Source organism: Salvelinus alpinus, chromosome 32 (genome assembly GCF_045679555.1).
Source record: "Salvelinus alpinus chromosome 32, SLU_Salpinus.1, whole genome shotgun sequence".
Taxonomy (NCBI): domain Eukaryota; kingdom Metazoa; phylum Chordata; class Actinopteri; order Salmoniformes; family Salmonidae; genus Salvelinus; species Salvelinus alpinus.
The window spans coordinates 11,676,582-11,701,570 of NC_092117.1; the positions used below are offsets into that span (position 1 = coordinate 11,676,582).

Sequence of the window (24,989 nt, forward strand, 5' to 3'; positions counted from 1 at the left end):
CAATTGAAAACAACACATTGATCGTCCATTTACCTATGATACTGTCCCTTCTTTGCTACAAGGTGTCAAATCTATATAAAAAAAAGCATTCTGAATGTCTATTTTCCAGGAGACAAACACCAATGGTTCAGACTTAGCACTTTATACCATCACTGTTATAGACCTGCAGTCTTTTCTAGGAAGCAATTGTTTCTACATAATTTGAGACTTACCCTTTTAGTTTCCCTGAATCTCTGTGCTCTTATCCCACCATCAACATTTCCTCAGCTCCCAAGCCCCTGAATTTACCAAATAATGCCCGGTGGGGATGAAATGTGACCTGACCCCAACCTGACATAATATCCAGCAGAGGAAGTTACGGAGACCCCAAGAATAACCTGAAACTAGAGTCCTCACTTCCTGTGGGAAAGAGCTCCAGACAGTTTCCCTCCTCAGGTTCACCACACAGGAATGATAGAGCTACTCTGTAACATGCATGTCATCACAACACAAGTTACCGTAAGATAGCATTGTTGAAATCAATGTTAGAACACACCAAAATTACTGTCATTTTACCAATTGAAAAGTCAGGCCCTGGACCAAACACACAATAAGATCAATAACATCAATCAATTATTCCGAAGCTAGCCAGCTGAAGAGATCCATCAGCCACTCCTGGGCTACAATCACCTATCCGGACCCGTTTTACTGCCGATGCGGAGCCCCACCGGGCCTTCACGACTGGACTACCGACGTTATCTGCCCGAGGGAGATATCCAACTGGCCCCTCCGTCGCGACGTAACCTGAACGCCCATCTGCGGCCCGCTAATCGTTAGCTGTCTTATCGGCTGCTATCTGAATAGGTCTATCGGACAATTTTCTTGGGTCACTATAACTATAACGCCAATTGGATTGGTCCCCTCTACCACACGGAACCCCACTAATCTACCGACGGAAACGCACGAGGTGGCTATAAACAGACCTCCATCTTCTGCCAGCTTGCTACCCATGGCCCGGCTAGCTGTCTGAATCGCCGTTACCCCAACCAACCTCACTACTCACTGGACCCATATGATCACTCGGCTAAGCATGCCTCTCCTTAATGTCAATATGCCTTGTCCATTGCTGTTCTGGTTAGTGTTTATTGGCTTATTTCACCGTAGAGCCTCTAGCCCTGCTCATTATACCTTATCCAACCTTCAGTTCCACCACCCACACATGCGATGACATCATCTGGTTTCAATGATGTTTCTAGAGACAATATCTCTCTCATCATCACTCAATGCCTAGCTTTACCTCCACTGTATTCACATCCTACCATACCTTTGTCTGTACATTATACCTTGAAGCTATTTTATCGCCCCCAGAAACCTGCTCCTTTTACTCTCTGTTCCGGATGTCCTAGACGACCAATTCTCATAGCTTTTAGCTGTACCTTTATCCTACTCCTCCTCTGTTCCTCTGGTGATGTAGAGGTGAATCCAGGCCCTGCAGTGCCTAGCTCCACTCCTATGCGGTGTTGCAATCTACTGCAGAGATAGCTTGCAGAGTTCTGTCCTACTATCCAGGTCTGTACCCTAACAATTTGAACTTCTACTCTTAAAAATCCACCTCTCTAAAAACAAGTCTCTCACCGTTGCCGCCTGCTATAGACCACCCTCTGCCCCCAGCTGTGCTCTGGACACCATATGTGAACTGATTGCCTCCCATCTATCTTCAGAGCTCGTGCTGCTAGGTGACCTAAACTGGGACATGCTTAACACCCCAGCCATCCTACAATCTAAGCTTGATGCCCTCAATCTCACACAAATTATCAATGAACCTACCAGGTACCACCCCAAAGCCGTAAACACGGGCACCCTCATAAATATCATCCTAACCAACTTGCCCTCTAAATACACCTCTGCTGTTTTCAACCAAGATCTCAGCGATCACTGCCTCATTGCCTGCATCCGTAATGGGTCAGCGGTCAAACGACCTCCACTCATCACTGTCAAACGCTCCCTGAAACACTTCAGCGAGCAGGCCTTTCTAATCGACCTGGCCCGGGTATCCTGGAAGGATATTGACCTCATCCCGTCAGTAGAGGATGCCTGGTTATTTTTTTTTAATTCCTTCCTCACCATCTTAAATAAGCATGCCCCAGTCAAGAAATTTAGAACCATGAACAGATATAGCCCTTGGTTCTCTCCAGACCTGACTGCCCTTAACCAACACAAAAACATCCTGTGGCGTTCTGCATTAGCATCGAACAGCCCCCGTGATATGCAACTTTTCAGGGAAGTTAGAAACCAATATACACAGGCAGTTAGAAAAGCCAAGGCTAGCTTTTTCAAGCTGAGATTTGCTTCCTGCAACACAAACTCAAAAAAGTTCTGGGACACTGTAAAGTCCATGGAGAATAAGAGCACCTCCTCCCAGCTGCCCACTGCACTGAGGATAGGAAACTCTGTAACCACCGATAAATCCACTATAATTGAGAATTTCAAAAAGCATTTTTCTACAGCTGGCCATGCTTTCCACCTGGCTACCCCTACCCCGGTCAACAGCACTGCACCCCCCACAGAAACTCGCCCAAGCCTTCCCCATTTCTCCTTCTCCCAAATCCAGTCAGCTGATGTTCTGAAAGAGCTGCAAAATCTGGACCCCTACAAATCAGCCGGGCTAGACAATCTGGAACCTTTCTTTCTAAAATGATCTGCCGAAATTGTTGCAACCCCTATTACTAGCCTGTTCAACCTCTCTTTCGTGTTGTCTGAGATTCCCAAAGATTGGAAAGCAGCTGCAGTCATCCCCCTCTTCAAAGGGGGGGACACTCTTGACCCAAACTGCTACAGACCTACAGTGGGGAGAACAAGTATTTGATAACCTGCAAAATCGGCAGTGTTTCCTACTTACAAAGCATGTAGAGGTCTGTAATTTTTATCATAGGTACACTTCAACTGTGAGAGACGGAATCTAAAACAAAAATCCAGAAAATCACATTGTATGATTTTTAAGTAATTAATTTGCATTTTATTGCATGACATAAGTATTTGATACATCAGAAAAGCATAACTTAATATTTGGTACAGACACCTTTGTTTGCAATTACATAGATCATACGTTTCCTGTAGTTCTTGACCAGGTTAGCACACACTGCAGCAGGGATTTTGGCCCACTCCTCCATACAGACCTTCTCCAGATCCTTCAGGTTTCGGGGCAATAGGGACTTTCAGCTCCCTCCAAAGAGGGAAGGTTAACCAAAGCCCCATATACTACCCATCACTCCAACCTGTACACTTTCGTTGGCTGGCCCTCGCTTCATACTCGTCGCCAAACCCACTGGCTCCAGGTCATCTACAAGACCATGCTAGGTAAAGTCCCCCCTTATCTCAGCTCGCTGGTCACCATAGCAGCACCCACCTGTAGCACGCGCTCCAGCAGGTATATCTCTCTGGTCACCCCCAAAGCCAATTCCTCCTTTGGCCGCCTCTCCTTCCAGTTCTCTGCTGCCAATGACTGGAAGGAACTACAAAAATCTCTGAAACTGGAAACACTTATCTCCCTCACTAGCTTTAAGCACCAGCTGTCAGAGCAGCTCACAGATTACTGCACCTGTACATAGCCCATCTATAATTTAGCCCAAACAACTACCTCTTCCCCTACTGTATTTATTTATTTTGCTCCTTTGCACACCATTATTTATATTTCTACTTTGCACATTCTTCCACTGCAAATCTACCATTCCAGTGTTTTACTTGGTATATTGTATTTACCTCGCCACCATGGCCTTTACCTCCCTTATCTCACCTCATTTGCATATAGACTTATTTTTCTACTGTATTATTGACTGTATGTTTGTTTTACTCCATGTGTAACTCTGTGTTGTTGTATGTGTCGAACTGATTTGCTTTATCTTGGCCAGGTCGCAATTGTAAATGAGAACTTGTTCTCAACTTGCCTACCTGTTTAAATAAAAGGTGAAATAAAAAAATAAAAAGATAACATGATCCTTAAACCAGCAGCCAGCATGTAGTTGTCTATACTCTCATTGAGGTTTTCACTGACCTTTGGCCAGTTATTCAGTGCCTAATCACTGCCGACGAGAATTTGTTCCTGAAGCAGATGGTTTGCTCTGGGAGCCTAATGGTGTGCCTCCAACTCGGTTCAACATCATCATAGCTGTGCTCTGTCAACTGGTACTGATGTGAAACAAATGGGAACTGTTTACTGGTGTATGATGGTCAATAAACAGTCATGCATTCAGATCCGATAAAATATGAGCTAGTGAGCCTGAGGAAACCCATCCGGTTGTTTTAGGAGAGGTGCAACATCCCTCTTAGGTTGATATTAGTCCTCTATGGCCTGTTATTGGCAGAAATGAAAATGACTGTCCTAACTTTGTAATGAACACAGACAGTTATGATACTCAATACTGCCAGAGACGGGCCTAGTGTGAACCAATAACTATTTACTATTTCTTTCTCTACGGCTGACTGGTTCCTTTTCCCTGGTCACCTGTCACAGTTCAGTGGTAAAAAAGGACTTGGGAGAGGATTTTGATATGTTTTCAGAGGTGATGGAAGTGCCAAGTGCCAACAGCTGGGCCTGTGTGGGCAACAACGCTTGTGTCACAACGGCAGCTGCCTCTTTAGGGACAGGATGGCAAAAATGTATGCCTGTGTAGACCAGCCTCTGCCATCCTTCCACAGCTCTGCCGCCTGTTAACATTCAAGTCAAGCTGGCACCACTCCACTATACCATATATCCTTATAGGCATACAGCGCAATAAGGTAGTAGTCTAAATAGAACCCAAGAGTTATACTGTATAAGAGAAAGCGTTATGATTGACTTAAAGAGATATAACTCATTCATTCACCTGCTCTAGTACTAAGAGCACACGTTCTTGTTGCATCAGTGAGAAATAGCTCACTAACTCAATGTGTCAACCATCTGTCAATTTTAGGATATCCTTTTAGGATATCATTTTTATATGAAAAGAGCCCTACTTGGTTTTTAAAGGGAGCCAGTGACACCCAGTGGACAGAAGAACCTGCATCTACCTCATGAAGCAAAGTACAATTAACAAAACAGCATATGCACCATGGATGTGACCTTATGATATAGCTTTATAAGCCTTCAACAAACTGATATGAAATCAGTAAAAAGACAAGACATTTGCTTACGGTGTATGTAGAAAATGTATTCAAAACATGTCATATCTATAAAATCTCTCCCCAAAAATGGATCCATAACCATTTTTGACAAACATAGGTCCTTAATTGAGAAACTTGATGATTAGCAAAGTGGGAATCATAACCATATCTCTTCTTATACTTTTGAAGGCACCATAGATGCAGTTAGACCATCTCAGACTTTGACGAGTCCGTTGAAGTAGTCTTCCAGGATGCCCTCCACCTCCTCCTCTTTGTAATCTCGCACCTGGAACAGGGACCCGTCAACCGCCCCTCTGATCATGGCAGACAGTGCTGGACATGGGTAGAGAAGCCATATCATACAAGGTCAGTAGGTATAAAAGACTGGAATATGATCAAATCAACATCAAGTTGTGACTGTCTCAAATGTGGGATTGTTTAAAGCTTGCTGTGATATGTGTTATTGAATTCAATTACACGTATTATGATAATTTCTCTCAAAGTCAAACTGTAATCTTACATTTTCCAGAGGAGGGCCGGAAAAGACAGAGGATTTTCTTGTGCATGTCCAGTGCCCTTCCCAGCTCATACCCAACTCCAAGAGAGGGCTGTGTCACTTCAGCTATTATCACTGACATTAGAGAAGAGCAATGTTTAGATGAGGATTTTCTTGTGCATGTCCAGTGCCCTTCCCAGCTCATACCCAACTCCAAGAGAGGGCTGTGTCACTTCAGCTATTATCACTGACATTAGAGAAGAGCAATGTTTAGATGGAAACATTGTGTAGTAGCAAACACTACTAACTTGTCTTGCAACATGGGTATAGATTAGTAACTTTCAGCAATGGGTAACTTTTTAGCAAGAACAAGAGCTAATTTTTAAATACTGTAGGAGTAGCATTATACACCTTTGCTATTCTGAAATAAATCGCTTTCAATTAATAGTGACAGAGTAGATGCACATATTATAAACAAGACAACAGACATTTAAATATTTTCATCCTAGGCAAACTCATCCTGACTCTTCCTCACCATCAGACATCATAAGCCATTCCATATCTCGGTCATGGATACGTTTATCCCCGTCCTGCACAGCAACCTCTCCTAGGACAGTCAAGATGCAAGGTTCAAGTAAATGTTGACAAGTTCATGACCACCACAGTACAAATTCTAGTAACAATGCAAAAAAATCGTTTTATAAAACGTAACAGTCCAGCAAACGACAAGCAAGTTGAGCTCATGCTGGTAGCCAAATGTACAAATTCTTACAGGGAAATAAAGAACAGATGTGTCAGACACAATCTGTGATAAAGAACGTGGCTCACCTTTCTCTGACAGATCACAGAGACTCACGTGCTCCGTCAGAACTTCTCCATATTTCTGTAGTTTCTGCACAATTTTTTGATAAATAACCACATCCTGTCTTCCTCCACGAATACTGCCACAGAAGTAAATTTGCATGGCTTTCTTTTAGCTCGCTAACTTATAGGTGTCTGAAAACGTTTTGATTGAGTCGAGTGAAAATGATGCCTAAAAAAATCCAGTGTCCACTAGATAGCACAGCCACAAAGTCAAAATAGTTTATATCGTAAAAATGTATGATTTTTTTTTTTTTTTGCTTTTTGTCTTAATTTAAGGTTAGGACACAAGGTTAGCACTGCGGTTAATGTTTAAGTTACGGTTAGGGTTAATTTTTAAATTACATTTAAGAAGATTCTTCGCAGAAATGGGAGGGGTTTATACATTTGTGGCTATGGTAACTAGTGATGACCCAAAGTGTGTGATTAGCTGAAGTGCGCTAGCCCATGCATCGTGTCCTTTCGCCTTTTAGCGCCATCTCGTGGCACACATGCTGGCGCCAAAACGCGAATACGTCAAATCCGCCTCGATTTCCGTTTCGTTGATATACAGGAACAGGAACGTCGACAGTGACTTGGTGGCCCAAAACATTGAGAAAAATATAACTGTCAAGGTTAGTGAAATTAGATGTTATTGTTACACACACGCCGATATATATGTTCAAAAGGTTTATAATACTCTCACCTCATGCATAGGGTGTGTCCCTCATCGGGCAGTCTGTATCGATATATTTTGCTAGCTAGTCGTTTAGCTAAATTGCTAACGGTAGCTAGCTGACGTCGTTAGCTTGCAGGCTATCTAAATCAGTTTATTTAGCTATTAGATAACAGCAGGTAGGTGGAGATATACTACTCTAAACTATATATCTGTCTCCATGTTCGTGCATTATTCGCTTCGTGTCAATGTAGTTAGCTAGCTAACGTTACCTCGTTTGAAAGTCATATTTTATTCGTCACTTTCTTCGTAAACAACAGGTGTTTACTAACAGTGAAGTGCTTACCGTTACGGGCCGTTCCAACAATGCAGAGAGAAAGAAAATACATAAATAACGAAAATAATAATAAATACACAATGAGTAACGATAACTTGACTATGTACACGGGGTACCAGTGCGGAGTCGATTTTTAACTAGGCAAACCAGTTAAGAATAAAGTATTATTTACAATGACGGCCTATTAACATGTCTCCTGCAGGGACGGGCGCTGGGATTATAAATAAAAAATATAGGACAAAACACACATCACGGCAAGAGACAACACTACATAAAGAGGGACCTAAGACGAAAACATATCATTGCAGCAACACATGAAAACACAGCATGGTAGCAACACAACATGACAACATGGTAGCAAGACAACATGGTAGCAGCACAAAACATGGTACACACATTATTGGGCACAGACAACAGCACAAAGGGAAAAAAGGTAGAGAAGTGCAGGGTTACGAGGTAATAGAGCAAGAAATGTACATATATCTAGGAATAAAGTGACTAGGCAACAGTATAGATAAAACAGTAGCAGCGTATGTAACGAGTAAAAAGGTCAATGCAGATAGTGCATCAGTACCGCCATGCAGTAGCAGAGAGAATGGTCAATGACTTGTGTGTTACAAACTTTAATACAAGCCAAACGTCCCTAGTTCCATAATAAACATCCATTGCAAAATGATAAGCCACAGGTAGACAGCAAGTACGGTATATAACTGCTGTGTTGATATGCCATTTCTACCCCTCAATAACACACTCTTCCCCCAGCCAGGGCTTGTGCCTGAGTCCGGCGTCCGTGAATGGAAGTGGAGATAGCATTCGAGATGGGTCCTGAGAGAATCTTACCAAACTCTGAGGAGGAGCTGGGCCAGGAGCGGCCGTCGGATGGTGGAGTGGGCGGGGAGTGGAGTGGAGAGGACATGGAGGAGGGCGGTGTGGGAGATGAGGAGGAGGATGATGGAGGTTACTATTACCAGCCACTAAACCAGGACCCTGATGGACTAAATGCTGCACCCGGGGACCAGCCTGAGGATATGCCCCCAGTAGCAGAGCAACTGCATGAAGTCCAGGAGAGAATAGAGGTATCTAACCCTATGTTCTGAATATGATCTGTGCAGTATTTCAATCAGTGTCATGTGTTTATCATTTGGACAAAAGTCAGTAAAATGTCAGATGTCATTGCTTGTTGTTGAGACATTGATGAAACTTAATTGATTCCTCCACAGTCAATGGGCTTACATCTTCCCCAGCCCCCTCCCCTAGACAGTGATGAGGAGGAGCCAGAAGGAGCCTCTGCCCTGAGCAGCGCAGCCTCCATCCCCATGGATGAAGGTGAGGATCCAGTCTTGCTTAGTTCATCCACAGTACCCAAACATACAGGGGACGCTCATACAGCCTTAGAACTGACCATAGCTATTACTACTCCTTTATGGTGTTGCTTATTAAGTCTCCATGTCATGCTCACTCTCAATGTAATGCATTGTACTGATGTCCACTCCTCCTAAAGACCACGTGGAGCTGGTGAAGAGGACCATGGCAGCAGTGGCCCTGCCCTCTCTGGCTATCCCGACCTGGGCTCAGGAGATCTCTGACGACCAATGGAAGGACATGGTCCAACAGACACTCCAGACTCGCCAAAGCTCTGGAGGCCTGATGCTAGAGCGCAAATAAGACTGAATTGCCTCCTTCCCACAGTCTGTCTTTAACTGTGCCATGCATTTCACCATCACATTTACCTCAGAGGAGCTCAGCTCAGACTCCCCTGGGCGGGTCATGAGTCCTAGGTGTCTCAATTCTCAAGTTCCAATTCCTATTAGATTAAGATATCTCTCCTAAATATGTGTTTGATAGGAGCCTCTGGGTACTCACTACTTCTAAGGGCGGCAGGTAGCTAGTAACTGAAAGGTTGCTGGTTCAAACCCCAAGCAGACTAGGTGAAAAAGCTGCCCATGTGCCCTTGAGCAAGGTACTTAAAACGAATTGCTCCTGTAAGTCACTCTTGATAAGAGCATCTGCTAAATGACTAAAATGTAAACATTTTACTTGGTGTTTGTCATTTGTAAAGTTTAATGTGAATGAGGTCAAATTAATGAGTATAGTATATTTGTCTCTCAGATCATGCAAACTCTTACTGCTTCTGGAAGGAAGAACTTGAATCAGTGTACAGCAGTTTAAAGTATAATGAGGCTCAATGGTTATGACAGGTACAGCCAATTGGCCTTGAGAACAGAAATACTACTCTACATGAACTAGGAGTTCCCCCACCCTAAGCTTTCTGAAACGTTCCAGTGTACAGTCAAACCACCTTTCCAACACCAGATCGCCTTTGTTATTTTTGGGTGGTGATTACCATATTGCAATACTGTTTAATCATTGTCTTTGTTGAGCATAATATATATATATGGGCATCCATAAGAAATGAACAATGAAAATGTCCCTGTCTCGTAACGTGTTAATTTCCTGGGGACACAAAGGGGTGCACATTTTAGACACCTGATTCCACTCATATGTTTCTGATGAATGGAATCAGGTGTGTAGTGTTAGGGTAAAAACACAAATGTGCGGTCCTCAGGACCCTAGAAACACTAAGCTACTGCTGTTCAATTGATGATGGATATTGACTTGTTTTGTGTGTGAGGGCAACATATTTTCAAACTCAATGGATGTCAAACATGTCCACTTTATTTTTTGCCTTTTTCTTTTCTGTACATACATGAACATCTGTACAAAATGATTTTCATATTATGTAATGCTCTAACTAATTAAAGTACAACCTATGTACATATGACCTGGAAGGCAATTTAAGACTAGTGTCAGAACTGGACAGAGTGGAGGAGGGAGTGGAGCAAGACCCTTTGTTTCAAAATGTAATCTTCAGTTCGTGTGGCTGCTGGACAAACTAAGCACAGTTCCATGTCATCACTTGACACCCAGCAATGGCATTTAGTGTACAGTAACAATGCTACCTCTTAGCGTGTCTGGAATGTCTCAACAATTACCCTTTTAAGCATGGTCAGCAGGAATGTATGTGCCTTGTTCAGTCAGGTAAGAGAACAGTTACATTCATTTTATTATGAACTAATATTTTAAATTATATAGAAACGTCTCATGCACAGCTAACCTTTTCAAACCTCACCAGAAAAATACAATTTAGAGTATGGGTCTTTGGATTTGCCAAATCTTGTCTGCTATCTGAGCCGATGAGATTTGTTCCACGCAGGGTGAGTGTAGAGGTTATCGCTACTTTGATAACTGAGCACAGTACAAGATAAATATAAGTGTAAGGATAAACGGATTTAAATGTAAGGAAATTGAGATGATAAACAGCTCCAGATAGCTTGGATTAAGACTGCTCTAACATTATTACTGTCGGGGAGGAAACATTGGCAGCCAACCTTTCACTAAGCAAATCAAATTTTATTTGTCACATGCGCGGAATACAACAGGTGTAGACTTTACTGTGAAATGCTTACAAGCCCTTAACCAACAATGCAGTTCAAGAGATTGCCTGGGTGAGATGACGAGTCACTTTGCCCAGCAGCCATAGAGCGAGTTGTTCCCCACTGTTGGGAGTGATTGACAGGAAGCTCAATCAATAGATGAGACCCTTACAAAGAAATTATGACATCGTACAGCAAGTGGTAAGAAACAAGAGGGGGGGAGTGGTAAATGGGATAAACCTACAGGACAAGGGGTTGCAACCCTAAGCAATATACATTACAATATACCGTAACACAAATATTTGGAACGGTAACTGCAGGCTTTCCTTTTTCCAACATAATTATTGTGCCTGATTAGTGAAGCAAGTATCTTTTTTTATCTGTAGATAGTCCTTTAAGGAGGATGAATTGTGTATGGAAGTGCATGAGTTTGTTCCCTAAACAAAAAAAATATTGCTTGAGTGCTTGAAAAAAACAATAGAACACAATCTACCACAGAGACCTATTGAATCAAGCCGGTTTGGAGGAAGAGAAAACGAAATAGGATATTTTGTAGAGATTCCCTACACTTGAACTGAAACAACCCTTACCTTTCTACAATGAGGCTGACTCAACAGAGGAGCATTTTCAAGAAACATACACTGAACAAAAATATAAATGCAACGTGTAAAGTGTTAGTCTCATGTTTCATGAGCTGAAATAAACGTTCCCAGAAATGTTTCATTCTAACAAAAAGCTTATTTCTCTCAAATTTTGTGCACAAATTTGTTTACATCTCTGTTAGTGAGCATTCTCCTTTGCCAAGATAATCCATCCACCTGAAAGGTGTGGCATATCAAGAAGCTGATTAAACAGCAAGACCATTACACAGGTTCACCTTGTGCTGGGGACAATAAAAGGCCACTAAAATGTGCAGTTGTGTCACATAATGTCACAGATGTCTCAAGTTGAGGGGCCGTGCAATTGGCATGCTGACAGCAGGAATGTTCACCAGAGCTGTTGCCAGAGAATTTAATGTTAATTTCTCTACCATAAGCTACCTCCAAAGTCATTTTAGAGAATTTGGCAGTACATCCAACCGCAGACCACGTGTATGGCATCGTGTGGGTGAGCGGTTTGCTGATGTCAACGTTGTGAACAGAGTGCCCAATGGTAGCGGTGGGGTTAAGGTATGTGCAGGCATAAGCTACGGACAATGAACACAATTGCATTTTATCGATGGCAATTTGAATGCACAGAGATACTGTGAATAGATCGTGAGGCTCATTGTCGTGCCATTCAACCGCTGCCATCACCTCAAGTTTCAGCATTATGATGCACAGCCCCATGTCGCAAGGATCTGTACACAAGTCCTGGAAGCTGAAAATGTCCCAGTTCTTCCAAGGCCTGCATACTCACCTGAAAATGTCACCCATTGAGCATGTTTGGGATGCTCTGGATTGATGTGTACGACAGCGTGTTCCAGTTCCCGCCAATATCCAGCAACTTTGCACAGCCATTAAAAGAGGAGTGGGACAACATTCCACAAATCAACAGCCTGATCAACTCTATGTGAAGGAGATGTGTCACGTTGCATGAGGCAAATGGTGGTCACACCGATACTGACTGGTTTTCTGATCCACGCCCCTACATTTTTTTAAAGGTATCTGTGACTAATTGATGCATATCTGTATTCCCAGTCATGTGAAATCCATAGATTAGCGGGCCTAATGAATTTATTTCAATTGACTGATTTCCTTATATGAACTGTAATTCAGTAAAATCTTTGAAATTGTTGCATGTTCCGTTTATATTTTTGTTCAGTATAAATCCACAAAAAAACAAATAAAAAAAGAAAGGCAAGAAGAAGGCTAGAGAGGAATAATTAGAGGCTGAGGCGACATTAACCATTGGGCCAGAAACATTAATAAACACATTAACATGAATTTGATGGAAGGAATGGATGAGTTGGGATAACAATCATGGCAGTCAAGAGTCTGTAGACAGAGCAAGAAGGTTATCTTTGAGAAAACGGAGAAAAGGATGGACTAATTCTGCACCAGTTTATGGTTGCTTTTCCTAAAGACCAACCTCTTGAGGACAATATTAACCTGACATTCTATCTAACGGAATTATTTTCGGAGGTTTCTTTTTGACACAGTGACATGATTCGTTTTTGAGCTACACCTCTAATTATAAAAAATACAATAAACATTTTACAGTTCAATTACAAGTTGAGACATTTGTAAACTCATTCTCTTGTACGGACAATTGCTAATATATCACGGTTTTGTATCTTTAAGTGCTTTTCAGAAGACCGGCTAGGAATTAACATATGAAAAGCCATATCAGTTTTGTGAACTACAAAACGCTGTCAAAAACAGACCAAAACAAAAACCTACACTTATTCATGTGAGCAGCTAGGTCTGAACTAAGTGATTGTTTTTTCATGGATTCTGACATAAACCAATCATCAGGATTACAATCATGTTATTAGCATATGACTAATCAACAGGGAGAATGCAATTCAACAGACGTGTAAGGCCATGATTTTACTATGCAAAAAGAGGTGACGAAGATACAATTACTGTACTAAAACGTGAGCAAAACAGTCTCATGGAAGAGACTGACATACAGTAAATAATTAAATTAAGATAAAGTCAGCCATCTTGATTCCTAGTGCTCTCTCATTTTATTTAATTGCCTTGCCTAAATTGTAGTGCTGAACGATTAGTGCTTTTTGAGGTCGGTTTGGTTATGAAAAAATAATCACGGTTTAAATGCTCTTTACATTATGTGGGTTGTTGTGCTGAGCGATTAACCAACATTTCATTTTTTTCTCTCCGGTTATTAAACAACTAATTGACCGGCATCAGTTCAATTATAGTTCTTTGTGAGCCCAACGCACCGTTTCTCTTTGGGAAATCAAATCATTCACGAGAGAACTCAAGTCAAGAACTATGTGGGACGCTGGGATGAAGGGAGTTGTAGTTTTCCTTAAGCAAATGTTCAACCTATTTCATTGCAGAAACGTGGTAATTAACTACAATAACCATAATCCATTGCACCTGTTTTCCCCAACTCGGACAGAGACGGATCAGAGAGGAAGAGGCGGAATGAAAGGTTTCACTGTCGCCAAAATCTGCCCAATATTTTGAACCAAAGCTTGTCGCCTGCTTTCCCGCCTTTGGGACAATGAAATTGTTAGGGTGGCGACATGAGCATCTCGTCATTATATACAGATCTCTGGACGGATACACTTTTAAGAGAGAGGAATGTACAGAACAAAACAATAAGAGGGACAGAGACAGTTCGTGAAAGTATGCCTTATCTACTTTGAAGCACTAGTAAAAAATTTTTTTTTGCCAGTCAGCTCTGAAGCATACTTTAGGCATGCTAGCTAAATAGGATGACTGAAACCAGCACAGTATGGGGAGCACATAGATAACGCTAGATGGCCTGGCTGGCTGACTGCTACTGCCTGAGCAGAGATGAGATGACGACTTTAAGGAATTAAAAATAATAAAGTAATCAAATAAAAACTTAAATATTTTATTATTTCATAGAAATGTCTTATTTTTTATTGATGTCTACCCAATGTGGACTTGACAGAGACACTGGAATATTTTCAATATTTTGGCAATTTAATGTTTGGAATTTCCATCAAGAAGCTCTAAAATCATTGCAATGTCATTATTTCATAATGAATGTAATATTTAAATAAATAATCGGAACCGAAATTGAAAACCGTGATGACTTTTTAATAATCGAACCGACCTAAAAAAACACTAATCCTCAGAACTAGTTGGTTGAATGCTGTAACACAAAATAAAATAATTAATAAAAGTCCCATGATGGCAATGACTGCCCAGTGCTGCTTATCACTTATTAACCATCATTTATTCACATTACTTTAAGAAAATATTTCAGTTGTGTATATTACATTTGTTTTATTTGATTACTTTATTATTTCATTCTAAGTCATAATCTCATCCCTATAGAGCTATGCTGTCTGGCAAAATTAATATTTTAATAGTTCTTCGAAGTAAATAAGGCATACTTTTATGACTGCTGAATACCAACTATCAATTACTTAGATCATGTATTTTCAGTGAATTATGGTCATTGTAGGTAATTACCACATTTTCCGCGCTAAACTATGTAGAATACTGGCCTGTTGGCAACTACAACTCCCTACTATATCGTACAGTTTGGGCTTGATCTGATTTCTCTAGAAAAACTACACATTGAGTTACAGAAAAAATTCTAAAGAAATTGAATTCAAATAATAGAACCGATATCGGTCAATTAGTTGTTTAAAAAACATTTTGGTTAATAGCTCAGCACTAAGTTGTCTTGTAAGCTTTGTGTCACAGACTTGGCTTCCCCAACATTTACTATGTTGCCTGGGCATGACCTGACAGCTAGGGGTTTTTACAGAGCAGAACCACTACTTTCACTAGACTTCCAGCTAGATTAAAGCATGGCCTCATCATCCACAAAACCATTCAGATTACCCACACCCTCTCACTCCAGGCAAGCTAGCAAGAGAATCAATCACAATCTACTGCCCTCTATAGGTAATGCTGGGTTCCAAAAAGGAAACAAAGAAACATGCTTCACGGATGCTTACACTTAATACTACTGTTATGTTATTGTTGTCCTCGTGCAACCTAATGATCGGCCCACTGTAGGCAAGTATGTGTGTATTTTTGTGCAAGCTGGAACTATTGTAGGTCTGTATGTTCCTATATGTGCGCATATGTGTGTTCTTGTCCGTCTCTGTGATAGCCCTGGTTTTCTGCAGATGGGGATCTCCGGCAGAGATGAAGGAGTGGAGGGGGAGAAGAAGCGGAGAAGAAGAGGGGGCGTAAAGCAGGTGACTGGTTGGATGCGACACGGGGGGGGTTAGGTGCAGGGGGTGCCACTGCTCCCTGGTCAGAGGGCCTCCTCGTTGGCCGTCAGGTACTCCTCCGCTCTCTTGTGCTGCTCCAGGGCTTTTATAGTGTACACGTCCTGCGGCAGCTCCGATTTCCGCCGGATCATCACCTTCTCTTTCTTGATGTCCTTCATCCCCTATGGAAGTTTATAGAACAAAGTGTTCAAGACCATATCCAATATAGTAATGAAATGTCTCGAATGGACAGACATGGTCTGGTGAATTCATAAACTGACATGAGTTGGTTGAGGAATACGTTTAAACTTTAAAAACATAGAAAGATGAAAAGAAGAAGAAATACACATGTGAAACATCAACAGAACAGTGCTGTTTGTTCTTAATTCATTGATTAGTTGGTAGGTGTATTAATACTATCCTGAACGACAGCCTGTAGGTGGGCAGGCTGCAGGTGGGCAGGACAGTATGTGGTACGGGTGGTGTGAGTACATACCTGTGATTCAACAAATGAAGGCCTTGACGATTCATTGATTAGTAGGTGTGTTAGTAAGTGATTAGGCTGGAAAAACAGCCTGCAAGTGGGCGTATGTAGGCTAGACAGAGCAGTGTACCTGTGAGTGTGCTGGTAGTTGTACCTGTGTGGCCTCTGTCTCGACAGTCTTCTTCAGCAGCTGAATGTCCTCAGCAGTTGGCGTCTCCATCTCCATGGAGTACAAGGGCACCCCTCCCGGACTCTCATTGTACATCATGTACTGGAAGATTACAGACACAAATTAGTTGTATCTGGTCTGGATACGGCCTGTGAAATACACCCACGAATGTACCAAGAGCAACATCAGACAGCCCATTGAATTCAGTAAGAAAAGAGGCAGACCTCTTCTTGTGGGTGGAGACCAGGTCGGAGGTTGGTAACCTGCAGAGAAAGTATAAGTTACACCATGGCTACATTCACTGAAGCACAATTCCTCTTAATTAAAACTTCAGCTATTTGTGCCTGGGCGCTTGGAGCTGGGAATCAGTCATGAGAGATTATCAATGGTGATAATTAGATGTGTCTGGAACAAAAGGACTTTACAAAGTCTAATTAATTAAAGCATGACCCTGTTTAAAACCCAAAGATCCCTGCCTACACCTCTTAATGTGCAGACAATTTCACACGCAACCATAGCAACATAATTGCTGAGGACTGAGGAGTTTCTCCCCCTTTCGGTTGCTTTTTACCCCCTTTTTCTCCCCAATTTCGATGTTGTCTCATCGTTGCAACTCTCCAACGGGCTCGGGAGGCAAAGGTCGAGTCATGCGTCCTCTGAAACATGACCCGCCAAACTGCGCTTCTTAACACCCACCCGCTTAACACGGAAGCCAGATGCACCAATGTGTCGGAGGAAACACTGTTCAACTGATGACCGAAGTCAGCCTGCAGGTGCCCGGCCCGCCACAAGGAGTCGCTAGAGCGCGATGAGCCAAGTAAAGCCCCCCCCCCCCCTCCGGCCAAACCCTCCCCTACCCCGGACGATGCTGGGCCAATTGTGCGCCGCCCTATGGGACTCCTGGTCACGCCGGTTGTAACACAGCCTGGGATCGAACCTGGGTCTGTAGTGACGCCTCAAGCACTGCGATGCAGTGCATTACATGCTGACCACACCGTTCGCGTGAGCGTTGCAAAATAAATTTCAACATACATGTTATTCAATTATTGCACCCATACTGCTCGCGCGTGCCAACGAGCATCTGCATTGCCAATCGCTAAAATAGAAGTCAGTTCTATTTGTGACGCTGAACGCGGTGCAAATCATGCCTCTCCCATCTCCTCATTGGTTTATAGAAGCAGATACCCACATGCCATCTCATCATTGGTTATACCCACGTGGGTGATTGAAAGATGAACTGAGTTTGGTCAGTCGTCGTGGTGGTAACTAAGAAAGTTGGATGCCAATCGCCATATAAAGTCCAAAGAAGAAAAAGCCTGGAAGGCGGAGAGATGACTAGAAACAATTCAGTTGACCGTTTTATGTGTGGATTAATTGTCGGAGTAGAGGACCTTGTGCATTTCAGGTAAAATAACAACTCAATGTTTATATCCCAGGACACATTAGCTAGAAACAGCAAGCTATCTAAATAGGACAAATTAGCTATCAACTGCAAGCTAGCTAGCTAGATTGCCATAAATGTTTAATGCTTTTTGACCTTTCCCTGAATTAATATAATTGGTTCAGAGTTTGTTTTGATGTTTCAACCTGCATGTCGTGATCGCGTTTGGTGTGGGGGGACAGAATCAATTTGCGCGCAGCCGGTTTGCGTACGGTGTTAGACTGCTGCGCCACTAGGGAGGCCAACACACAGTGTCTTAATAGGGGCTTGGCCACCACTAGTTAGAACAGCTTCAATCCACCTTGGCATAGATTCTACACGTGTCTGGAACTCTATTGGAGGGATGCAAAACCATTCTTCCACGAGAAATTCCATAATTTGGCGTTTTGTTAATGGTGGTGGAAAACACTGCCTCAGGCGCTTCTCCAGAATCTCCTATAAGTGTTCAATTTGGTTGAGATCTGGTGATTGAGATGGCCATGTCATATGGTTTACATTGTTTTCATGCTCATCAAATCATTCAGCGACCACTCGTGCCCTGTGGATGGGGGCATTGTCATCCTATGGGGCCATGGTAGCCAAAATAATGGCCAAAATACAGGCCTGCAAAGAAAAAGGCAAAACACTGACTCACCTATAAAAACATGTTTTATTTAAGAAAGATTAAAACCTTCAGAAGAATCACACAAAGGGAATGGACAAGTTCATATACGGCACACGTGTCAAACATTCCACAGAGGGCCGAGTGTCTGCAAGTTTTCGCTCCTCCCTTGTACTTGATTGATGAATTAAGGCCACTAATTAGTAAATAACTCCCCTCACGTGGTTGTCTAGGTCAAAAATCCGCAGACACTCTAGGACCTCCATGGAATGAGTTTGACACCCCTGATATAGGGCCTTGAAACTCAACTCTGGACCTCGAAGCCAGTGGCCACTGCTTGTTTTCATTGTTCCCCTCCAATCACGGACTGATTTAGACCTGGAACACCAGGTGGGTGCAATTTATTTTGAGATTGTTTCTGTTCTATCTTAAAATAGAGTTTCAAGGCCCTATATGAACTTGTCCATTCCCTTAGTGTGATTATTCTGATGAAGGCCATTGTAGGCCGAAACATTTATCTTTTAACCTTGCTTAAATAAGAAATATTTTTATGGTGAGCGAGTGTTGCGCCTTTTCCTTTGCAACGACGATTCAAATTTTTGGTTGCACCTCGACTTACTACGTTTCCAAAATACATGACCCTAAGCATTATGGGATGCTAATTGCTTAATTTTTTTTTTTTTTTTTTTTTTTTTTTTTTTTTTAAAAATTTTATCCCCTTTTCTCCCCAATTTTTCGTGGTATCCAATCGCTAGTAATTACTATCTTGTCTCATCGCTACAACTCCCGTACGGGCTCGGGAGAGACGAAGGTCGAAAGTCATGCGTCCTCCGAAGCACAACCCAACCTAGCCGCACTGCTTCTTAACACAGCGCGCCTCCAACCCGGAAGCCAGCCGCACCAATGTGTCGGAGGAAACACCGTGCACCCGCCCCCTCGGTTAGCGCGCACTGCGCCCGGCCCGCCACAGGAGTCGCTGGAGCGCGATGAGACAAGGATATCCCTACCGGCCAAACCCTCCCTAACCCGGACGACGCTAAGCCAATTGTGCGTCGCCCCACGGACCTCCCGGTCGCGGCCGGCTGCGACAGAGCCTGGGCGCGAACCCAGACTCTGGTGGCGCAGCATAGCACTGCGATGCAGTGCTCTAGACCACTGCGCCACCCGGGAGGCCTGCTAATTGCTTAATTAACTCAGGAACAAAGCTTGTGTGAAAGCACCTACTTTCAATATACTTTATATCCCTCATTTACTCAAGCGTTTCCATTATTTTGGCAGTTACCCTGTATTTGCAGGATCAGAACAACAGACAGGATGCGTGTTGTTAGGGACCATTCATTTGACACTACACACAGTACACTTTTTGGGGGCAAATCCAATTATGCAGTGTCCATCTACAAATGTGTATATGGAAATAAATTGCAGTGTCTCATTTCCTGAGCCTACTCCCTGGAACAACGTGATGTGAATGTTCCACAATGCAAGGGGATAGGGTAGTGGTGTTTTTGACATACTGCCATAGGGATCACCTGTGGGTTATGCTTGGCCAGCTCCTCTATCTTGTGCCAGACCTCCTCACGCTCCTTCAGCTTGCACTTCTCTCTGAAAACACATCAGCAACAAAAACTACGGAGTTGGAGCCAACCAGGAAATCAGCTGGCTTGGCATTTTACTGTGCTTTGAGGGAGAGGATCAATAGTTCCAGATGGGAATAAAGGAAGGTGCTGATTTACTAGAAGACCATGCAGATGTCCTCTTTGAACATGCCCAGTGAACTCACTTCTGTTTCTCAGCCTTGTACTGCTGGGTGCAGTCATCAAACAGCTTCTGGTTCATCTCCATGAAGAGCTTCAGGGCGTTGTAGATCAGCCCATGGATTGTCCTGAAGAGAGGAAGGGCATGTAACACAATGTAATATGTGCAAGTTAACATACAATGAATCATTGAAATGCATATTTCAGAGAGTGTTGTACATCAAATGTTTTGATGGATTATATTCAAAAGGATCCAGCGTCCTATTTTCAGGGGGAGAAAAATATTTCTGCACTATTGCAAATTGTATTTTTTTTCATTACAACAATTCATTGGTTTCTTCTCTCAAATGTGAACCCAGGGTCCTAATAGCCAGGCTTGTTTTGGATGCACGCAAGTTCAGCAGGAGCATTGATCTTTCAATTGACTTGGCTGCAGGGGTCGTACTTGTTCCAGTGGCTCTTGGAGTTCTTGTAGAGAGCAGGGAACATGATGGGGAGGATCTTGGCTGCGTTGTCACTGATCAGGCTCATAATGTACTCGTTGTTCCAGTAGTACAGCGCCCTCTCTGCCACCTTGAGAGCACAACACAGGAGGCAATCAGAGACAATACACCCCTTGTCATCTACCAAAGCGGTCTTCTTCTATTGTGGGTATTGTATAGTTCCTGTTCATGACAGAATATCGCACTCGATTCTAATACTAATTACTTTCAATTGACATGACAAGTTATTTTTCCTTCCTGAAGGCAATTTTATATTCTGTTATGTTTGGGCCAGTGAAGCAGAATGAGTAAACACAGCAGTGTGAGTGAGCTTGAGGCAGGCGTAGTGTACCTGGAAGTGTGGACTGGACACACACTTGGCCAGCTGTCTGAACAGCGGCTCCATGATCTTGACGAACTCAGAGGGCTCGATGACGTCCAGGATCTCCTCCAGCTCATTGAGGAACATCACCTCTTTGGGGCTGTGGGTCTTAGGCCAGAACTTCAGCAGGCCCATGATCACCTCAGGGTCAAATCATTAACACAAAATTAACATTCAACGCCCACAACAGCAAAAATCTATGTTTTTGCACCTTCACTGAACATTTTCATAATCCATATATTTTAGCTAGTTCGGATTAAAAAAAAAAAAAATCTAACCATTAATAAATTGTATAATTGCGTGATATGATTGCATTTTGCAACCCCACTCCCCAGTCGCACCAAGATTAATGGTTTTGACCACTAGCGTAAAAGTTTTGCTTCACTACACGCTCCACTGCTTTGATTGGTGCAGCTAAGAAATCACAAGTGTCTATCCTATAATGAAAAAGGCACCCGTGAAAAACTATTCAAGGAACTTGTTTATCTGTTTTGTTGTGCTGTCGTTACATTTGTATTGGTGTTTTAGTGTTTAGTGTCCGATGCACTCAGGGTGTTGATATCATTTGCAGCGTGCATCATGAGCAAAGTCATTGTAGCCTATCATTTCACTTCACCTGTGAGAACCAAGAGCACGGGCTGACTTGGCTTTGACGTACCGCAGCAGAAAAGCTTATCAACAGCCCAACAAAAGGTTTTCACCGTGGCCAATACAACGTAGAAAAATACATCTCTAGCCCAAACCGTTCAGTAGGTATCCATATCCATATTATCTTATTCTTTCTAACAATTTCTAATGCTTATGACAAATTCAGCTCCAGAACCAACCATAGCCTAGCCAGCTGGATAATTTTTTGAATACGTGTAGTAAAAAATTTGCTAGCTAGTTAAGGTTAGCAAGATAGCTAGCTAGATAAGGTTAGCATTCTAGCTAGCTTCAGTGACTGTCAGTGCCCTATTTGTTGTTGTTTCTCCACTCCACGTGGAAATCACCACGACGTTCCCACCCCCAATTCATGAATATGTATATATTAGGAGCCTACGTCATTCTTCTGAGGTGGAACCAAATCCAAGCATTTCCGCTCTAGTACAGGAATTACGTCAAAATAGGGGCGGCAACTTCCTCTAGAGGGCGCCTTTCACTGTGTGATGAGTATTAATTAATATATATATACTGTATACATACATACATACATACATACATACATACACATATATATATATGCCAAACTCACCGGTTCAGTTAGACTGCTGTCCTTTTCCAAGAACTGCACAACGCAATATGCCAGCTGTGGAGAGATAAAGAGAGAGACAAGTCGTATGAGTAAGAGCATATCAGCAGGAACTTAAATGAGAGGCACGTCTGACCCTCATGCTGTGTGGGGGGGGGGGGCCTATCAGAGCACTACGATACCTGGGGGTGGTAGACGCTGAGTGACTTCACTTTGTGAAGCGGCAGCAGCCCTCGAATCAGGAACATTTTGTGCTCCTCTTTCAATGGCAGGGCAAAGCCGTTGATTATGCTGGGGATAAGGGACAAGGGAAGATTTGTTTTAGATGAATGGTAAAAGAGAATGTGTTGAGGGGATAGTACACTGTGCAGTGTGCACTCACCTTCCTAAGATTTCTAAAAGCTCTGCGATTCCATTGTGATGCTCCGTTTCATATATAAACCTGCAATATGAGACCAGACCAAGGTCAACTATCGATTACATTACACAGATAACAGATATACTGACACATCTTCTTACATACATCAAACACAACCTCAACCTTTGACAACCCTGTAGTTTTTTCTTTGTTGTGGTTACATATCTATCCTCCAAGAACAGACAGACTCACTCAATCACACTCTGTGAATAGATTTCAATGGCGAGAGATGTAGCTGCTTGCAAGACAGACGCATAGAAACAGAATAACTAGAACGGGCATCTCCCCAATCAAGTCAGCATCCTGTGTTAGGTGGACCGGCAGCCACATTGGGTGTACCTGTAATTCTATTTCTATGGACAGACATAACTGGTGTAAAAGCCATATCTCACCTGTAGAATATGTTGTTGATCTGTCTGCGGATGTAGGCCCGGAGGCCCAGGAACTTGCCGTAGATCCTGTGGAGGATGGTCTTCAGGAAGTCCCGCTCCCTGGGGTCTTCACTGTCAAACAGCTCCAGGAGCTGTGGGGGTGGAGGAGGGACATGATCAGGCATATGTATTCAAGAAACCAGCACTACTCAATACAATAGATACAAATGGGACACTTGCAATTGTAGAGGCAAAACATTTTTCAAATCAGGCAAAGGTAGAAAATATACTATTCGTCAGACAAATAGTCCATTCACTGATACACAAAAATGTTCCTGAACATGTTGCACATAGTATTAAGTGGTGCGGTGAAGACAAAATTACACTGCCATGAGATTTGATAGAGGCTGGGTTTTGCCATAACATAATGCAAGGTCATGTGTGTTTGGAGCCCAGAACAGCACTCAGAAAGTGAGTAGTTTGACTCAAGTCCTTAACATTCATTCCCAGCAGCGGTGGATGGGAAGCATCATGTGGTCAGATGGAGCAGAGTGATCCCTGCTAATTCCCTCTCAGCTCTCATGTCTCTCTACTGTGTGGGTGGGAGACGGAAGCTGGCCAAGGTATGAGTGAACACACACACACACACACAGCATAATTCCCAACTGCCTGGGCGCCAGGATATTACACATACTGCCAATTAAATATTTCAACAGCTCAGCAGTTACAGGGAGTGCAGCTTGTTTTGTTGGAGGAGGAGATGGATACTTACAGACAGTACAAACTTTTGGTCAATGTATTTTTTAGCGACATTGGGCTGGAAATCAGGAGACTCCAGGAATCGTAAGAAGAATTCATACACCAGCTAGAGGGAAGAAAAAGAAGACTTTGAGATAAAAGGTTGGTGTGATTTGAGGCTGAAAATACTGAAGGGGGAAAAAAACAATTATCGTCTAAATTTCAAATGTAAGAAAAGATTCACGCTTACACTCACATGTGCACGCACACACAAGTTACCTGTAGGTGTGGCCAGGCAGCCTCCAGTGTGGGCTCGTCCTCCTCTGGGTCAAACTCAGCCCCCGTGGGGTTGGAGGATGGTGGTAGGGTCCTGAACAAGTTGATTGAAAACTGAACAGGGCAGAGGAGAGATGTCAATCAACATGGCAACAATCAACAACGCTAAAGCTGCCATCCGATTGTAAATGTTAGGAAAACACAGCACAGCCCAACCCATCTGATAATCTGATACCACACAAAAGGAACGACTTTCATAAGATCAGAGCACAGTGTGCCCTGGCCTCCTCTGCCTACCAATGAGAAAGGCCCTAGTAAGGGCAGTTTATAAGGTAACCCTGCTAACTCTTGTTTAAAGGCTGTTTAGGTTAGCCCTGCTAACACTGCCACTGGGAGAGCTGCAGTTGAGCAGCATCCCTCTGCCTGCAGCCCTGCAGCTGACGCAACGCAACGCTTCCCCAGCACCTGCTTCTTGTCTCGGCCTGAGGCTGCCGCAGCAAACAGCCCCTTGGCACTGAGGAGAGAGAGAGAGGCTGGAAATAGCCTGCCTGGCTCCACAGCTCCATCGCCCAACCTCAGCCTCATTACAGAACACTGGGAGAGGGAGAGACGACAGCAGAAAGGGAACAGGAGGTGGTAGTTTTGAAAGAGGGACAGTAATGGACAGCGGGGAAGGGAAAGATATACAGTGGGATGGGGAGAGAGAAAGGAGGGGCGAGGGAGAGAGAAAGGGAGGACGTAGGAGGAAGAGAGGAAGAAGGGGGAACGATATACAGAGGGGGAGATCCACATGAGGCCAGTGTTGTGGTGCATGGCCAACAATTCAGAGATGCTCAAAGGAAGAGCAGATGTATGGGCTATAATTTGT

The 24,989-nt window shown here is 43.1% G+C and overlaps 3 protein-coding genes across 5 annotated transcripts in view; 1 reads left to right on the forward strand and 2 right to left on the reverse strand.

The window, feature by feature from the left end:
- Positions 1 to 5,144: 5,144 nt before the first annotated feature.
- dnph1 (2'-deoxynucleoside 5'-phosphate N-hydrolase 1) lies at positions 5,145 to 6,988 on the reverse strand. Its single transcript, XM_071379913.1, has 4 exons — positions 6,443 to 6,988; positions 6,150 to 6,221; positions 5,639 to 5,749; positions 5,145 to 5,451 (listed from the first exon to the last, which is right to left on the reverse strand). The coding sequence occupies exons 1-4, from the start codon at positions 6,576 to 6,578 to the stop codon at positions 5,333 to 5,335; spliced, it is 438 nt and encodes a 145-aa protein (XP_071236014.1). The 5' UTR covers positions 6,579 to 6,988; the 3' UTR covers positions 5,145 to 5,332.
- On the forward strand, positions 6,953 to 10,261 carry LOC139562311 (male-enhanced antigen 1-like). 2 transcript variants are annotated; one of them, XM_071379909.1, is made up of 4 exons: positions 6,953 to 7,089; positions 8,230 to 8,543; positions 8,688 to 8,793; positions 8,969 to 10,261. In XM_071379909.1, the coding sequence occupies exons 2-4, from the start codon at positions 8,262 to 8,264 to the stop codon at positions 9,130 to 9,132; spliced, it is 552 nt and encodes a 183-aa protein (XP_071236010.1). In that variant the 5' UTR covers positions 6,953 to 7,089; positions 8,230 to 8,261; the 3' UTR covers positions 9,133 to 10,261. The 2 variants fall into 2 exon arrangements, with proteins under 2 accessions (XP_071236010.1, XP_071236011.1); XM_071379910.1 differs by having other exon boundaries at positions 7,010 to 7,089; positions 8,234 to 8,543.
- The window catches only part of LOC139562305 (serine/threonine-protein phosphatase 2A 56 kDa regulatory subunit delta isoform-like), a 53,043-nt gene continuing 38,175 nt past the window's right edge, over positions 10,122 to 24,989 (reverse strand). The window contains exons 5-17 of one of the 2 annotated variants that reach the window (XM_071379893.1): positions 24,125 to 24,235; positions 23,880 to 23,972; positions 23,129 to 23,259; positions 22,701 to 22,760; positions 22,501 to 22,609; positions 22,322 to 22,375; positions 21,058 to 21,228; positions 20,669 to 20,796; positions 20,250 to 20,351; positions 19,999 to 20,071; positions 16,652 to 16,690; positions 16,389 to 16,529; positions 10,122 to 15,956 (exon numbers count right to left, since the gene is read on the reverse strand). In XM_071379893.1, the coding sequence (XP_071235994.1) occupies positions 15,819 to 15,956; positions 16,389 to 16,529; positions 16,652 to 16,690; positions 19,999 to 20,071; positions 20,250 to 20,351; positions 20,669 to 20,796; positions 21,058 to 21,228; positions 22,322 to 22,375; positions 22,501 to 22,609; positions 22,701 to 22,760; positions 23,129 to 23,259; positions 23,880 to 23,972; positions 24,125 to 24,235 (1,350 nt within the window). In that variant the 3' untranslated portion in view covers positions 10,122 to 15,818. The remainder of the gene's footprint in view (positions 15,957 to 16,388; positions 16,530 to 16,651; positions 16,691 to 19,998; positions 20,072 to 20,249; positions 20,352 to 20,668; positions 20,797 to 21,057; positions 21,229 to 22,321; positions 22,376 to 22,500; positions 22,610 to 22,700; positions 22,761 to 23,128; positions 23,260 to 23,879; positions 23,973 to 24,124; positions 24,236 to 24,989) is intronic. The other variant, XM_071379894.1, reaches the window with a different exon arrangement.

What these genes read in the sequence shown, in the direction of transcription:
- dnph1 (XM_071379913.1), bottom strand. Translation starts at nt 6,578, where the DNA reads ATGCAAATTTACTTCTGTGGCAGTATTCGTGGAGGAAGACAGGATGTG. An exon ending in CTGTGATCTGTCAGAGAAAG is followed by an intron (nt 6,222 to 6,442) that starts GTGAGCCACGTT and finishes TGACTGTCCTAG; the next exon opens with GAGAGGTTGCTGTGCAGGAC. An exon ending in CCGGCCCTCCTCTGGAAAAT is followed by an intron (nt 5,452 to 5,638) that starts GTAAGATTACAG and finishes ACCCATGTCCAG; the next exon opens with CACTGTCTGCCATGATCAGA.
- LOC139562311 (XM_071379909.1), top strand. Translation starts at nt 8,262, where the DNA reads ATGGAAGTGGAGATAGCATTCGAGATGGGTCCTGAGAGAATCTTACCA. An exon ending in AAGTCCAGGAGAGAATAGAG is followed by an intron (nt 8,544 to 8,687) that starts GTATCTAACCCT and finishes ATTCCTCCACAG; the next exon opens with TCAATGGGCTTACATCTTCC. An exon ending in CTCCATCCCCATGGATGAAG is followed by an intron (nt 8,794 to 8,968) that starts GTGAGGATCCAG and finishes CTCCTCCTAAAG; the next exon opens with ACCACGTGGAGCTGGTGAAG.